The sequence below is a fragment of the Trichechus manatus genome, unplaced genomic scaffold (assembly GCF_000243295.1).
Source record: "Trichechus manatus latirostris isolate Lorelei unplaced genomic scaffold, TriManLat1.0 scaffold00093, whole genome shotgun sequence".
Taxonomy (NCBI): Eukaryota; Metazoa; Chordata; class Mammalia; order Sirenia; family Trichechidae; genus Trichechus; species Trichechus manatus.
In genome coordinates, this window is record NW_004444029.1 from 5,058,697 (window position 1) to 5,074,768 (window position 16,072).

Below are 16,072 nucleotides of genomic sequence, written 5' to 3' on the forward strand. Positions count from 1 at the left end.
GAGTGTGACCCACATCACAATGCTTCCAAGGGGGCTTGTCAGTAGACCAGGCAGCCACCAACATAGAAAAGGAAAGTCGTCTTCCCTTATCTTGAAGTTCTGGGTGGTGCAAATGGTTAACGCGCTTGGCTGCTAAGCAAAAGGTTGAAGTTTCAAGTCTACCCAGAGGCACTTGGAAGAAAGATCTGGCGACTCGCTTCCAAAAAGTCATTAAAAACCCTATTAAAAACCCTATGAAACACAGTTCCACTCTGACACTCATGGAGTCTTCACGAGTCAGAGTGGACTCAAAGGCAACTGGGCTTTTCTTTTTAATCCCCTTTCCCTTTGCTTATGAAAACTACAGCATCCCCTGGAGGCAGAAATCCATATTGTCTTTCAAAACCATAGCACTTATCTCTGATAAAAACCAGTTGCTGTGGGGTCGACCTCCAACTCATGGTGACCCCCTGTGTGCCAGAAAGGGACTGTGCTGCATAAGGTTTTCAATGGCTGATTTTTCATAAGTGAATCACCAGGCCTTTCTTCCAAGGATCCTCAGGGAGGACTTGAACCTCCAACCTTTGGGTTAGCAGTTGAGTGCATTAACCATTTGCACCACCCAAGGACTTAGTTATGATTTTTAAAAAATGCTGTGGAATTGATTCTGATTTGTGGGGACCCCGTATGTGCAAAGAAGAACTGTGCTCCATAGGGTTTTCAAGGCTGTGACCTTTCAGAAGCAGATTTCCAGACCTTTCTTCCAAGGCACTTCTGGGTAAGTTCAGTTAATAGCCAAGCACTTAACTGTCTGTGCCACACAGGAACTCCAGTTCTGATATGAGATAGAATAACCTGATAATACAAGAGGACTTCCACATTTCAAATAATCATCACATTGAGCAAAATACAGAATGAATACCCACTGCCATCGAGTCAATTCCAACTCATAGCAACCCCATAGAACAGAGTAGAACTGTCCCATAGGGTTCCCAAGGCTGTAATCTTTACAGAAGCAGACTGCCACGTCTTTCTCCCTCAAAGCGGCTGGTGGGTTCAAACCACCGACCTTTCGATTGCATAAATAGTGTATCTTAAATAGTTTATTCAATCTCCTCTAAAAAAAAGAAAAAGTAGTTTAATTTACTGAAAAAAATTGCCACCTCCCCATAGTCCCTTAACACCAGACTTAAGCTTCCATTGCCGTAAGGGAGGACAGGTATTATTTTTAGTTAAAAGATGTGTCGGTCAGCTCAGCTCACTCAGGCGCAGAATGCACTCAGCCACCCACTGCTAAAGCCCAGTTTCAGGGGCTTTTATCTGTCAGCTGGCCAATCGTCCAAACTTAGATTCATTGCAAGCCTATGGCAGAGGCCAGCCCATCAGCAGCCCCAGAACCACAGCCTGCCCCTCCCCACCTCATAGTTCTGACCTCGTTCTAAAGGTTCCGTCTCCGATCACCACAATCCTCTCAACTCCAGGCTTATTCTTGGACTTTTTTTGTCTCAAGAGTACCCCCCTTCACCTGACTGAATCACACAGTGTGGCAGAAATATACAAAGTATGTCCCTAAGTGTTCAGGAGAAGAGGTATTGGTGACATCAAGAAATATCAAAAACAAATATCAGAAATATCAAGCATATGAGACATAGAACCTTCGGAGAAAAACACTGTCAATAGATAACGCTAGACAAGAACTCTCAGATTTTAGAATTTCCTCAGTACCGGGGCCAACTGTGAACACTTAGCCCTGGTAGCACAATGGTTAACTGCTTGGCTGCTAACCGAAAGGTCAGTGGTTCGAGCCCACCCAGGGTCTCCTCAGGAGAAAAGGCCTCACGACCTGCTCCTATAAAGACTGCTGTTGTTGTTGTTGGGTGCCGTCAAGTCGATTCGGATTCATAGTGACCCTATAGGACAGAGTAGAACTGCCCCATAGGGCTTCCTAGACTGTAATCTTTACAGTTCAAAACCCACTGCCGTTGAGTCGATTGCAACTTACAGGGACTCCATAGGGTTTCCAAGGCCGTAAATCTCTACTGAAGCAGACTGCCACATCTTTCTCCCGCAGAGCCATTGGTGGTTTCAAACCACTGACTTTTCAGTTAGCGACCCATTGCTTAACTATTGTGCTACCTAGAGAAGCCTATGGAGCAGTTCTACTCTGTCACATGGGGTCGCCATGAGTCAGAATCGACTCGATGGTACTCAACAATGAGAAGTACTTAATTAGTGGTCACATTAGCTCTTCACTGCTCTGTATCCTCCACCTGGTTTTTGTGTGTTCCACGGTACATTTCTTGAATGCAGATGCTTAGATCCTATTTTTGTATCCTCATTGCATCCAGCAGGGGCGTATATACCCAGAGCTGCATGTCAGGTATTTAATAAATTTTTGTTAAAACAAAAACATGGCAGTGATCCCTTCTCCCTAATCACAACTGCAGTAAATGCGAAGGCTGGGTGACATACTTGTTGTTGTTAGTTGTCATGGAGCCAGCCCAGGCTCATGTCAACCTTTTGTAAAACAGAATGAAGTGCTGCCTGGTCCTGCGTCATCTTCATGATCTTTGATATTTTTGAGTTCATTGTTATGGCTATTGTGTCAATCCATCTCATCGAGGGTTTCCCTCATTTTAATCTTTTTTTAAAAATCATTATTATCTATTTTGTGTTTCCTTTTCTGAAAATCTCTTGCCTTTTTTGGGGCGGAGAAGGGTTGTTGATCTTTTTCTTACTGATTTATAAGAACTCTTTATATATAAGAGATTAAACTTTTGTTATAATATGGGTTGCAGATATTTTCCCAGCTTGTTATTTTTTATGTGATTTCTTACGATATGTTTACCATGCAGAATTTTTTATTTTAACTGATCAATCTTTTCTTTTATGGCTTTAAAAATCCTCCCATACTTCAAGGTTTTAAAAGAGTATTCATCCTTCCTTTTTTTTTTCCCCTAGTGATTTTACTGTTTCATTTTTTAACATTAAAATCTTTGAGTCATTGGGCTTTACCCTGGTATATGGTTTGAAGTATGGAAATATGTTATCTTTTCCTTATATGGCTATTCTGGTATCTCCATATTAGTTATTGAGTAATTCATGTTTTTCTGATTGATTTGAAATATTATTTTTATTTATACTGAATTTATTCTAAATTCCCTTATGTGTATGCATTCATTTCCTGGACTTTCTTTTCTATTCTTCTGTGTATTAACTCACATTTTTTAATTATTGAGTCTCAAAATATTTTTAAAGATATGATATAACTTGTCTGCCTGCATTGCTTTCTTTTTTTGGCTTGTTTCAATTTAGTAACTTTAGAATATGTGAATCTTACTTTTATAGGTTTGGAAAAAAATACATTGGTATTTTTATAGGTCTTGCATTAATAGCCAAATTAGCTTAGAGATAATTGACATCTTTATGATGTTGAGTTCTTCTTAGCCAAGAATATGGCATGATGTTCCATTACCTCATGGCTTCCTTCATGTCTCCTGGGCATTTTAAAGCTTCCCGCGTGTAGATCTCACACACTTCTTACAAAACTTATACGTAGGTACTTTATCTTTCTGTTGTTATTGCAGACGGGATCTTGACATTCATTCCATCTTCTAAGTGGTGGTTATTTGTACATATAGGCAACATTGATTTATGTATATTTATTTTGCACCCCACTATCTTACTAAATTCTTATTGTTCTATAGTAGTTTTCATGTTGATTGTTTGGATTTTCAAAGTATGCACCCATGTATATTGACCTACTATTTCCAACCTAAACTCTAATTTCTTATGTTACTTCATCACGTTGGCTTGTGTTATGGATTGAATTGTGTCTCCCAACAATATGTGTTGTAAACCCTCATACCTATACTTGTGGATGTAATCCCATTTGGGAATAAGGTTTTCTTTGTTATGTTACTGAGGCCTTATCAGCCATATCAGAGCGTGTTTTAAGCCAATCACTTTTCAGAAATAAAAAGAGCAGATGAGACACAGAACAACAACAACAACGAAAACCAAACCTGTTGCGGTTGAGTCGATTCTGACTCATAGCAGAAGTACAAATAGGGAAAGAGTGATACGGCATGGATATCTCCAAGGAACTGAGGAATAGAAACTAAAAGAGATAAGAATTTTCCACCAGAGCGAACAGAGAGAGCCTTCCCCTAGAGCCAGTACCCCGAATTCAGACTTCTAGCCTCCTAATCCATAAGAAAATAAATTTCTGTTCACTAAAGCCACCCACTTGTGGTATTTCTGTTATAGCAGCACTAAGAACTAAGACAACTAGTATCACCAATAAAAAGTAAGTAGTGGGAATAGTGTTCATTCTTTTGTATTTTGCATTTTATAAGACTGTCTCTGTTGCTGTTGTTAGGTGCCACTGAGTCGGTTCTGACTCATAGTGACCCTGTGTACAACAGAACAAAACACTGCCTGGTACTGAGCCATCCTCACAATTGTTGCTATACTTGAGCCCGTTGTTGCAACCACTGTATCAGTCCATCTCTTTGAGGATCTTCCTCTTTTCACTGACCCTCTACTTTACCAAGCATGATGTCCTTCTCCAGGGACTGGTCCCTCCTGATAACATGTCCAAAGTCTGTGAGACAAAATCTCGCCATCCTCCCTTCTAAAGAGAATTCTGGCTGTACTTCTTCAAAGACAGATTTGTTTCTTCTTCTGGAAGTCCATGGTATACTCAATATTCTTTGCCAACACCATAATTCAAAGGTGTCAATTCGTCTTTGGTCTTCCTTATTCATTGTCCAGCTTTAACTTGCACATAAGATGATTGAAAACATCATGGCTTGGGTCAGGCACATCTTAGTCCTTAAAGTGACATCCTTGCTTTTTAACACTTTAAAGAGGTCTTTCGCAGCAGATTTGCCCAATGCAATGCATTGTTTGATTTCTGCTCCCTTGGACGTTGGTTGTGGATCCAAGTAAAATAAAGTCCTTAACTACTTCAATGTTTTCTCCATGTCTTAGTCATCTAATGCTGCTATAACAGAAATCCCACAAGTGGATGGCTTTAACAAAGAGAAATTTATTCTCTCACAGTCTAGTAGGCTACAAGTGCAAATTCAGGGCATCAGCTCTAGGGGAAGGCTTTCTCTGTTGGCTCTGGAGGAAGGTCCTTGTCATCAATCTTCCCTTGGACTAGTAGCTTCTCCACGCAGGAACCCCAGGTCCAAAGGACCCAATCTGTTCCTGGTGCTATTTTCTTGGTGATACGAGGTTCCCGTGTCTCTCTGCTCACTTCTCTCTTTTGTATCTCAAAAGAGATCGGCTTAAGATACTATCTAATCTTGAGATGTCATCAATGTAACTGCCACTAATCCATCTCATTACATTGTAGTGACAGAATTTACAACACATAGGGAAATCACATCAGATGACAAAATGGTAGACAATCATACAATACAGGGAATCATGACCTAGCCAAGTTGACAGATATTTTGGGGGAACACAATTCAATCCATGACACTCTCTTTATCATGATGTTGCTTACTGGTCCAGTTGTGAGGATTTTTGTTTTCTTATGTCGGAGTGTAACCCATACTGAAGGCTGCGGTCTTGATCTTGATCAGTAAGTGCTTCAAGTCTTCTTCACTTTCAGCAAGCAAGGTTTTGTCATCTGCTTATCTCAGGTTGTTAATTAGCCTTCCTACAATCCTGACACCCCGTTCTTCTTCATATAGTCCAGCTTCTTGTATTATTTGTTCAGCATACAAATTGAACAAATATGGCAAAAGGATACGATCTTGATGCACACCTTTCCTGACTTTAAACCACGCAGTGTCCCCTTGTTCTGTTCAAACGACTATCTCTTGGTATATGTACAGGTTCCTCATGAGCAAAATTAAGTGTTTTAGAATTTCCATTTTTCCCAGTGTTTCCATGATTTTTTATGATCCACACAGTCAAATGCCTTTGCATAGTCAATAAAACACAAGTAAACATTTTTCTGGTATTCCCTGCTTTCGACCAAGATCCACCTGACATCAGCAACTATATCACTCATTCCAAATACTCTTCTGAATCCAGCTTGAATTTCTGGCAGTTCCCTGTCCAAGTACTGCTACAACCGCTTTTAGATGATCTTTAGCAAAATTTCATTTGTATGTGATATTGATGATATTGTTGGATAATTTCCACATTCTGTTGGATCCCTTCCTTTGGAATGAGCACAAATATGGATCTCTTCCAGCCGGTTGGTCAGGTAGCCGTCTTCCATATTTCTTGGCATAGATGAGCAAGCACCTCCATGGCTTCATCTGTTTATTGCAACATCTCAACTGGTATTCCGCCAATTCCTGGAGCCTTGTTTTTCACCAATGCCTTCAGTGAAGCTTCACTTCTTCCTGCAATATCATCAGTCTTGATTATATGCTACAGCCTGAAATGGTTGAATGTCGACCAGTTCTTTTCAGTAGTGTGACTATGTGTGTTCCTTCCATCTTCTTTTGTTGCTTCCTGCATCGTTTAATATTTTCCCCGTAGAATCCTTCAGTATTGCAACTCGAGGCTTGAATTTTTTCTTCAGCATTTTCAGCTTGAGAAATGCCAAGTGTGTTCTTCTCTTTTGGTTTTCTAACCAGATCTTTCCTTATTTCATTATAATACTTTCCTTTGTCTTCTCTAGCCACCCTTTGAAATCTGTTCCACTCTTTCACTTCATCATTTCTTCCATTCACTTTAGCTACTCAAAGTTCGAGAGCAAGTTGCAGAGTCTTTTCTGACTCATTTTAGTCTTTTCTTTCTCTCCTGTCTTTTTAATGACCTCTTGCTTTCTTCATGTATGATGTCCTTGATGTCATTCGACAACTCATCTGGTCTTTGGTCATTAGTGTTCAATGGGACTAAACTATTCTTGAGATGGTCACTAAATTCAGGTGGGATATACTCAAGGTCATACGTTGGCTCTTTTGGATATAATCTGATTTTCTTTAGCTTCAACTTGAACTTACGTATGAGCAATTGATGATATGTTCCATAGTCGGTCCCTGGCCTTGTTCTGACTGATGATAATGAGCTTTTCCAATGTCTCTTTCCACAGATGCAGTCAATTTGATTCCTGTGTATTTCATCTGGTGAGGTCCACGTATATAGTCACTGTTTATGTTGTTGAGAAAAGGTCTTTGCGATGAAGAAGTTGTTGGTTTTGCAAAATTCTATCATGTGATCTCCAACGTCATTTCTATCTCCAAGGTCATGTTTTCTAACTACTGATCTTCTTTTTTTCCAACTTTGGCATTCCAATCACCAGTAATTATCAATGCATCTTGATAACATTCAGATCAATTTCAGACTGCAGAAGTTGGTAAAAATCTTCAATTTCTTCATCTTTGGCCTTAGCGTTTGATGCATAACTTTGAATAATTAGTTGTATTAACTGGTCTTCCTTGTAGGCGTTTGGATATTATCGTGTCACTGACAGCGTTGTACTTTAGGATAGATCTTGAAATGTACTTTTTGACAATGAAGGAGACGCCATTCCTCTTCAATTTGTTATTCCCGGCATAGTAGATCATGTGATTATCCAATTCAAAATGGCCATTTTCAGTCCATTTCAGCTCACTAATGCCTAGGATATCAATCTTTATGTGTTCCTTTTCATTTTTGATGGCTTCCAATTTTCCTAGATTTATATTTCGTACATTCCATGTTCTGATTATTAACCGATGTTTGCAGCTGTTTCTTCTCATTTTGCGTTGTGCCACATCAGCAAATGAAGGTCCTGAAAGCTTGACTCCAGACACATCATTAAGATTGACTCTACTTTGAGGAGGCAGCTCTTCCCTAGTCCTATTTTGAGTGCCTTCAACCTGAGAGGTTCATCTTCCAGCACTATATCAGACAATGTTCCGCTGCTATTCATAAGGTTTTTACTTGCTAATTTTTTCAGAAGTAGACCACCAGATCCTTCTTCCTAGCCTGACTTAGTCCGGAAGCTCCGCTGAAACCCGTCCACTATGGGTGACCCAGTTGATGTCTGAAATACCAGTGGCATAGCTTCCAGCATCACAGCAACACACAAGCCACTTACAGTGCGACAAACTGACAAACAAGTGGTGGAAGAATGCCTCTAGATTCGTTACATATGATTCAGGTTTGGAGTGGAGATGGATATGTTGTTCATGTTATTGAGTATTTATCTATGTTACTGAATATTTTGTCAACAATTAGTATTAAATTTTCTCGGTGATCTTTTAGATCTTTTGGAAATGATTACGTGGATTTTCCTTTAAGTTCATTAATATGATAGATTATATTAATTTCCTAATATTGAATCATCCTTAAATTCATAGCTTAAACTCCACTTGGTAATGATATATTTTTTAATATACTGCTGGAATTTGTTTTCTAATATTTTATTTAGCATTTTATATGCATAAGTGAGATTGTGTTGTTGTTTTCTGTTTTATGCAATTTTCATTAAGTTGGTTTTCATAACTACTCCATGGTATTTTCAAAGAACATGGGGCTTCTGGATGTGTACAGAGTTTAATATCCATCAATAATAGCTAATTTATTTTGTTATATTTATTTTTTGTCTGCTTGACAAAGATAATTAAAGGCTTTTTTACTTTCAGTATTTCTGCCTACAGTTCTTGTATTTCCTATAATTTCTTCTTTGTAAATATTACTGTTAATCTATTTGGTATATAGATATTCATACTAATTGTGTTTTAATTTTGCACTATACCTCTTAACATTAAAAACTTACCCTGTTATCTCATTTAATAATTTTAGGCATGAATTTCTTTTCTTTGCATTTACCTGACATGCTGTTCTTCATTCTTTTATTTTCCACCTTTCTGTAATATTTTGCTTTGTTTATGGCTCTTATAAATATCATAGAGTCATGCTTTGGCTTTTGGGTCAATATGAAGATCATTCTCTTTTAGGTGTAAAACATTTTCATCTAATTGTATGTACAGTATGTTTGATCTCATTTCTGGGACATTATTTTATATTTGCTTTTAAACTTTTTTTAGGATTTTTGTTATGTTATCTGTTTCTTTGTTTTTGTTGCTGGTTCTATTAATCGTTCAAAAGTATATATTTTTTTTTCTAGTGCTTCACTTTATAAGCTTTATATAATTCTCTCAGTCCTCTATTCTTTAGACCACATCTATTAGTTACTAACTGTGAGCAATGATGAAAAAAATCATCCATTAGGTTACAACAGCCTGCAACTTCTGCCTGGCTAGCTCGTGCTCCTCCCTCTCCCTCCCCACCCTCCTTGCTGACTCTTTCACTTTCCCTCTCTGTTGCCCCCTCACTTGTTCACTCTGATGACCTGAGATGCTCTGAGGGCCTTGTGGCAAGGAACTGAAGGAGGGCTCCCGCCAACATCTCATGAGGAACTGAGGCATCAGACCAATGACCCCTGACGAACTGAAAACGGCCAACATTCACATGAGTGAGCTAGGAAGCGGATCCTTCCCAGTCCAGCCTTGAGATAAGGGAAGCCTGTGAGAAACCCAGAACCAGAGGGCCCAGCTAAGAAGACACGCCTGGATCCCTGACTCACAGAAACCCTGAGCTGATAGTTGTTTAAAGGAACTAAGTTTTGGGGTAACTTTGTACACAGCAATAGACAATTCATGCATACCGAGGGGCTTGTATGAAGTCTCTTTTATGAAGAGAGTGTATTTTTGCTGGCTTTTTCTTGGGCCTGTCCCTAACCCCTCATCCATGCCCCCCCATCCCTCCACTCTCTCACTTCTCCCCATACTCCAGCCATCTTGTCACTTTCTGTCTTGACTCCACCTGCTCTCACTTGTGTTTGATGGTGCTTTCATATAATGTGAGATGTGTGGATTCTCTGTCTCTTTCCAAAACCAAAAAACCAGACCTTTGCATTGGGGCTGAGTCAGATTCCTGGTGAACCAACTCCATGGCAAAGGGTCTGTTTTTTCAGTTAGCAGCCAAGTACAAATCATTTTCGTCACCCAGGGACCTACCTGTTTCTTAGTGTCACTGAAATGGAACTTTCAGGGTCCTTTTCTGTCTTCTGGTTGCTTTTATGTGATTTCCAGAAAAAGAAGGGGGAAACTACTGACTTAGGCAGCTGTGTTTATAGAAGTAGACTTCCTGTTGTTCTAATCTGCGTCAACAGTGAGGTATATAAATATTCATACCCATGTGTACTTGGCTGTCTGTCTTTCCTCCTGTGTGAGTTACCCATTGTTGTTGTCTAACCACACTTCTATCAAGTTGCTTGTATTTTTTTGATTGACTTGCAGGACCTCGTTATATATCCGAGACATTAGTTATTACCTTTTAAAAATGTATATAAATATTTTTTGTCAGTCTTTGACTTTTCTTTTAAAATTAAAAAAGGACTTCAGTGGTCCCTACATTCACAGTGTTTTTTCATAGAAAAGGTTTTAATTTTTGTGCAGTCACACTTACCAGCTACTTCCATAATGACGTGATATTTTGAGTCTGACTTAAGAAGGGCTGTGGAAACAGGTCTTCTCATGTGTGTGGGAGCAGAACAGTGGGTTCACACTCTGCAGTGACATCCACAAGAGGCAGGCGGGGCATGGTCAACTCTTCTGCCAAGCTTAAAGGCAGTATATGGAATAAAATACAGAGAAAATTGAAATTTGAAAAAGAAAACAGGGCTTTAAAAAAATTCAATCACATTTGGATTAAAATTAAAGATTATCTATCTGGAATTTATGATAGAAAGTTGAAAGTATTTTTGTTTTCCAGTTGGAATACCAATGTGTTGCAGTGCTCTTAAAAGGTCCATCTTTCCCCTCTGATTTAAAATACTTTACTTATCCGATATAATTTTCCATATAACTGTCATCTGGACTCTCTGTTGACCTACTTGTCTGATCCTACATCAGTACCACACTGCTGGAGTCCTTCGGTGGTGCGAATGGTTAGGCACTCAACTCTAACTGAAAGATTGAAGGTTCGAGGACCACCCAGAGGAGCCTTGGAAGACAGACCCTAGTCCCATGACTCATGAAAAACAGGTATTCAACAAATGATTATTAATGCCATCACCATCATATGTAGTGAAATTAGACTGGAGCAAAAATGAATGATAATAATAATGTTACCAAATACTTTAAAAATACACCAGGTCCTGCTTCTCTTATCTTCCCTGTATGTCCAAGCTCCAAGGGAGCCCTTCGCTGTAGGAGGATCATTCGGATTCTGGTGGATGTTCTGTCGCCCAGGCTAACAATGTAAATTAAAGAGTGGAGGGAAAAAAGAGTAGCTTATATAGGATGCTTTGGAAAGGGAGCCCGGATCAGTCACAACGAGGAGAAATGGCACTCACCTGCCGTTCACAGTTGCTTAGCAACATGTAAAGGTGCAAGAAAGAAGGAAGGCCAAGGATCTCAAAATTGGGCAAATTTTACTCACCCGTTTATTATTTCTACATTATGCATAAGCCAAAGAGGAGCAGAATATAAGTTTGACCTCAAAAATCAGCCCATCAGACAATGAAGAGAATGCAGCTTCAATATAGACATAAAAATATAGTGAGTGTTTTCTGTAGATCATCATACCTTTCCTCCTAGTCTTTCTTGGTCTGGAAGCTCCTCAGAAACCTGTTCAGCATCACAGCAACACACAAGGTTCCATTGAGAGACAGGTGGTGGCTGTGCACGAGGTACACCAGCTGAGAACTGAAGCCGGGTATCCCTCATGGAAGGTGAGAATTCTACCGCTGAACCACCAATACACTCCTGTTAAATCTACACATTTGAACTTTTTCAAAGAGCAAATGCATTATCTCAAATTTCTTCTGTTTATAAGATGTAACCAATGGGGGGGGGTGGTGTTGGCAAAGGAAAAAGGGACCTCTCTGTACTAGCTTTGCAACTTCCTGTGAATCTATATTTATTCCTAAATAAAAAGTTAAAAAAAAAAAAAAAACGTAGTGGGTAGCTCAGAGATAAACTACAGACAAAGCCCTGTGGGTGACAGCAGGATTCCAGGAATAAGGAGAAAATTCTGTGCAATGCATCAATCATGTCTGCGGGTTTCAGAGGACACGTGGAAGTACAGGGCAGCCATGCCTTCAAGACATTTAAAATTTACTAGAGGGGGTAAGACAAGTATGCAAATAACACCACAAGGCAGAATTTCTGTCACAGTAGGGGAACACCCCATTAATATATCCTCAAAGGTGGTAGAAACCATGGCGTGGGGGCATCCCGCACAGCTGCACTGAAAGGGAAAGGGTGCCGTTGGAATTACCCTTTAAGAGCTAAATGGGGAAAAAAACTAAGGAAAGTTTTGACACATAGATGTGAGGATAAGAGAGCACATTTCAGTATGGTAGTGAGAAAGCTCCAGTTCAGACTTGAAAAAATTATAACCCTAATTTCACTGCAAAATAAGATTTTATTAGCATGGAAGCAATGAAAGATAAAATTGTCGCTCTGTTGTGGAGGTCCTTGAATGCCCAGTTGAGGGGCCTTGCTTCAGATTAACCTGGTGACAGAAGTTTGGATAGCAGGTGGGGTGATGGAGCAGCTGGGGTGATGGAGCAGGTGGTGAAGAGAAATTTAAGTAGTCCAGGTGAGAGGCGGGGACAGTCTAAGCTAAGCTAGGATCCTCAGGAACAGGAAAAAATCATTCAAGGGTGACTGGTACTGGTCTTGCACTGCAGGGGGTATGAAAACCAAGAAATACGGTGGAGAGGTTTTAACGTGAATCAGGGAAGGCGAGGATCTCAGCGTGAACCTGAGCTCAGGGGAGGTTTGAGAAGAGCCGGGGAAGACCAAAAAGCAGCCCGAACACCCTTCACGAACTAGAAACAGCTCTAGGTCCCAATGTCAACATGAAAGAGGAAGGGACAGCCACACTCGTGGACTTTAGCCTGGAACAGACAAACAGACCATGACCTTATACAGAACAACGTATAAACCATCAGCCCAGCACTCAGGGGGCCTCAGACTCAGACAGTACACACAGCCCCACACATTGCACCATGTTCAGTGAAGGAAGCTCAGACTAGCAGGTCACGCACCAGGAACTGTCACAGAAAGGAAGAGCTGGCACTGCCAGAAGACCGCTAAGTATGACAAGGGAAAGGTGGTCGCAAGATGAAGCCAGAGGAAAGCTGAGGTTCCAGAAACCTTGTCCAGTCTGACTCGACTACTGCGTGATGCATCAGAGTCCTTGTGCCCAGTTCCCAGGAGGACAATTTAAACACCGATAGGTCAGCCACAGGGAAAGCAGGTGTTCCCTGAGTCTCTGGCCACACCAGGTCCCACATTAACTCCACTCTTGCCGAGTGTCTGTTAGTGACATGAGCCCATGATGCAAGCCTTAGATCTCACTTGGAAATCACTGAAGCTGTTCTTCTAATCATTTTATGTGGCAGAGAGGGAAAGTGCAGAGAGAGAAGCAATGTCCCATCATGCTCTGCCTCTGTGTCAGCGTCTGTCTGAGGCTTGTCACTCACGATGTCCCAGACGTTGGGTAGCACCTCCTCTGCAGCAGGCTCCGAGCCTGGGTTTACTCAAGAGGAGAATGACGGGGTGCACAGCCATGCACACATAGATCACCACCTGCCACATCCAGTACTAGAGTTCCTGAAACGGAAAGACACCTACAGAGTTGAGCACCAGTGACAGGAAATAGGAGATGAAGAGGACAGCAAAGGAGATAAGGACCAAGAGAGCCTTGAAGTGGGCCTGGGCGCTGGTGTCCCAGCACCCCGAGATGATGAGAAGGGTCTTCCTGGCGTGCTTGCCAAGAGACGTTATGAGCAGAACCACGCCTACGAGGAAGACAACGGTGGGCACAGTCCAGATAACCATCTTCAGCAGGAAGAAGTAGAACTTCTCATAGAACCTCCTCATGCCATTCCCAGTGTTGTTCCCTGCGTGCAGGTCTCTCAGTAAGTGGTTCTGCTACAAGCACTGGTTACCGATGAAGAACAGGATGGTGCTCAGGCTGGAGATCCAGACAGAGCTGAGCAGCATCCATGGCACCCACCTGGATGCCTTCTGCTTGAGCCAGAGGAAGGCCGAGTGCATGAAGGTGGCAATCTTCACACAGTAGAAGACGCTGAGGCAGGTGGAGAACCACAGGGTGACGGCGTTCAAGAAGTCCTGCTGGAAGGTGATGAACTGCATCATGAGGTTGTAGGGGAAGGCCCTGGGGTAGAGAAAGAGATAAATGCTCTTCTCTATCACCACCCACTGCAGGCAGAAGCGTGAGGCCCCCAGACTGACCAGCAACTTACCGCAAGGTGACAGCTTCCTCCTCAGCAACCACTCAATGCCCAGGGCTGCAAAGGTGAAGTCATTACCCACCACTGCCACCAGGCACAAAAAGAACAAGATACCAGCCAGGACAATGGCCCTCTTCTCCAACACTGGGGGACCAGGGTCCATGTCATCTCCATTCATCTCTCCCATGGGCCATGTGATGGTTAAGATTGTGTGTCAACTTGGCTGGGCCATGATTCTCACTGTTTTAATGTAATCACTCCCATGACTGAATATACTATGAGTAGCCAATCAGATGAAAGGGAGTCTCCTTGGAGGTGTGGCCTGCATCTGTATATAAGCAGATGTTCTGGCTTTTTGCTCTCTCTGTATCCTGTGGCTGCTTCCTGTTGTCTCATCTCCCGTTCTTGGGACTTGAGCTGTCAGCTTATCTGCCGAACCAGGGATTTGTCGATTTGCACAGCCTGTGGGCCGGAACCCTGCTCTCTGACCTGCTGATCTTGGGCTTGCCAGCTTCTGCAGCTGTGTGACTTGGGAGAGGCCTCTACCCTGATCCAGGGACTTGGGACGTTCTAGCCTCTACACTCACATGAGCTGTTTCCTTGATATAATCTCTCTCTATGTATATATTTATACACTTTACTGGTTTTGCTTCTCTAGAGAACCCAGCCTAAGACAGGCCAGATGGTCCCAAGACTGCAAAGTAGTTCCCGTTGAGCTGCTCTGAAAGATCTCAGTACTTCCCAGAGGGTTGCTTTGTATGTGTGTGTGTCCCTCCAACTGCCCGAGTGCACAGGCTGGGTCAGAGTCGAGGACCCAGACTCTGAACAGGGGCCGCCTCTTCTTAGAATAGATGCAAATACTGTCAAGGCTCAATTTCCAGTGCCCCCCAGCTGACATGAATTTGCCTGCCCTTCTTCTGTCTTTCCCTGCCCGTGTCAACATCAGTGTAGATGATATATCAGGCCCTGGCACCAGAGTCCTCAACACCGGAGGCTGTGCGTCTGTAAGCTGACACCTAAGACAGCTGCACACCTGGTGGGGCTCAGGGGTAAGACCTACTGGCAAGTCCCCAGCAGAGAGTCAGTGCCAAATCCATAGGGTACTGTCATGCAGTATCCCCTTGTTCTGTTCGAACGACTGCCTCTTGATCTATGTACAGGTTCCTCAGGAATACAACTAAGTGTTCTGGAAATCCCATTCTTCACAAGGTTACCCATAATTTGTTATGATCCACACAGTCAAATGTCTTTGCATAGTCAATAAAACACAGGAAAACATCTTTCTGGTATTCTCTGCTTTTGGCCAAGCTCCATTTGACATCAGCAATGATATCCCTTGTTCCACATCCTCTTCTGGATCAGGCTTGAATTTCTGGCAGTTTCCTGTTGATGTACTGCTGCAACCGCTTTTGAATGATCTTCAGCAAAATTTTACTTGTGTGTGATATTAATATTGTTCGATAATTTCCGCATTCTGTTGGATTACCTTTCTTTGGAATGGGTACAAATATGTGTCTCTTTCAGTTGGTTGGCCAGGTAGCTGTCTTCAAAATTTCTTGGCATAGACGAGTGAGTGCTTCCAGCATTACATCCATTTGTTGAAACGTATCAATTGGTATTCTGTCAATCCATGAAGACTTGTTTTTTGACAATGCTTCAGTGCAGCTTGAACTTCTTCCTTTGTCATGGTTTGAATTGTGTCCCCCAAAAAATGTGTGTATCAGTTTGGCTAGGCCATGATTCCTGGTACTGTGGAACGTTCCTGTATGTTGTAAACCTGCCTCTATGATGTTAATGAGGGAGGATGGGTGGCAGTTGTGTTAGTAAGGCAGGACCTGATCTACAAGACTGGATTGTGTC

The 16,072-nt window shown here is 41.7% G+C and overlaps 1 protein-coding gene across 1 annotated transcript; it reads right to left on the reverse strand.

Moving 5' to 3' along the window:
* Window positions 1-13,430: 13,430 nt before the first annotated feature.
* TAS2R60 (taste 2 receptor member 60) lies at window positions 13,431-14,390 on the reverse strand. The gene is given in 1 exon segment (XM_012557283.1): window positions 13,431-14,390. A coding segment is annotated over 1 exon segment (960 nt).
* Window positions 14,391-16,072: the final 1,682 nt, after the last annotated feature.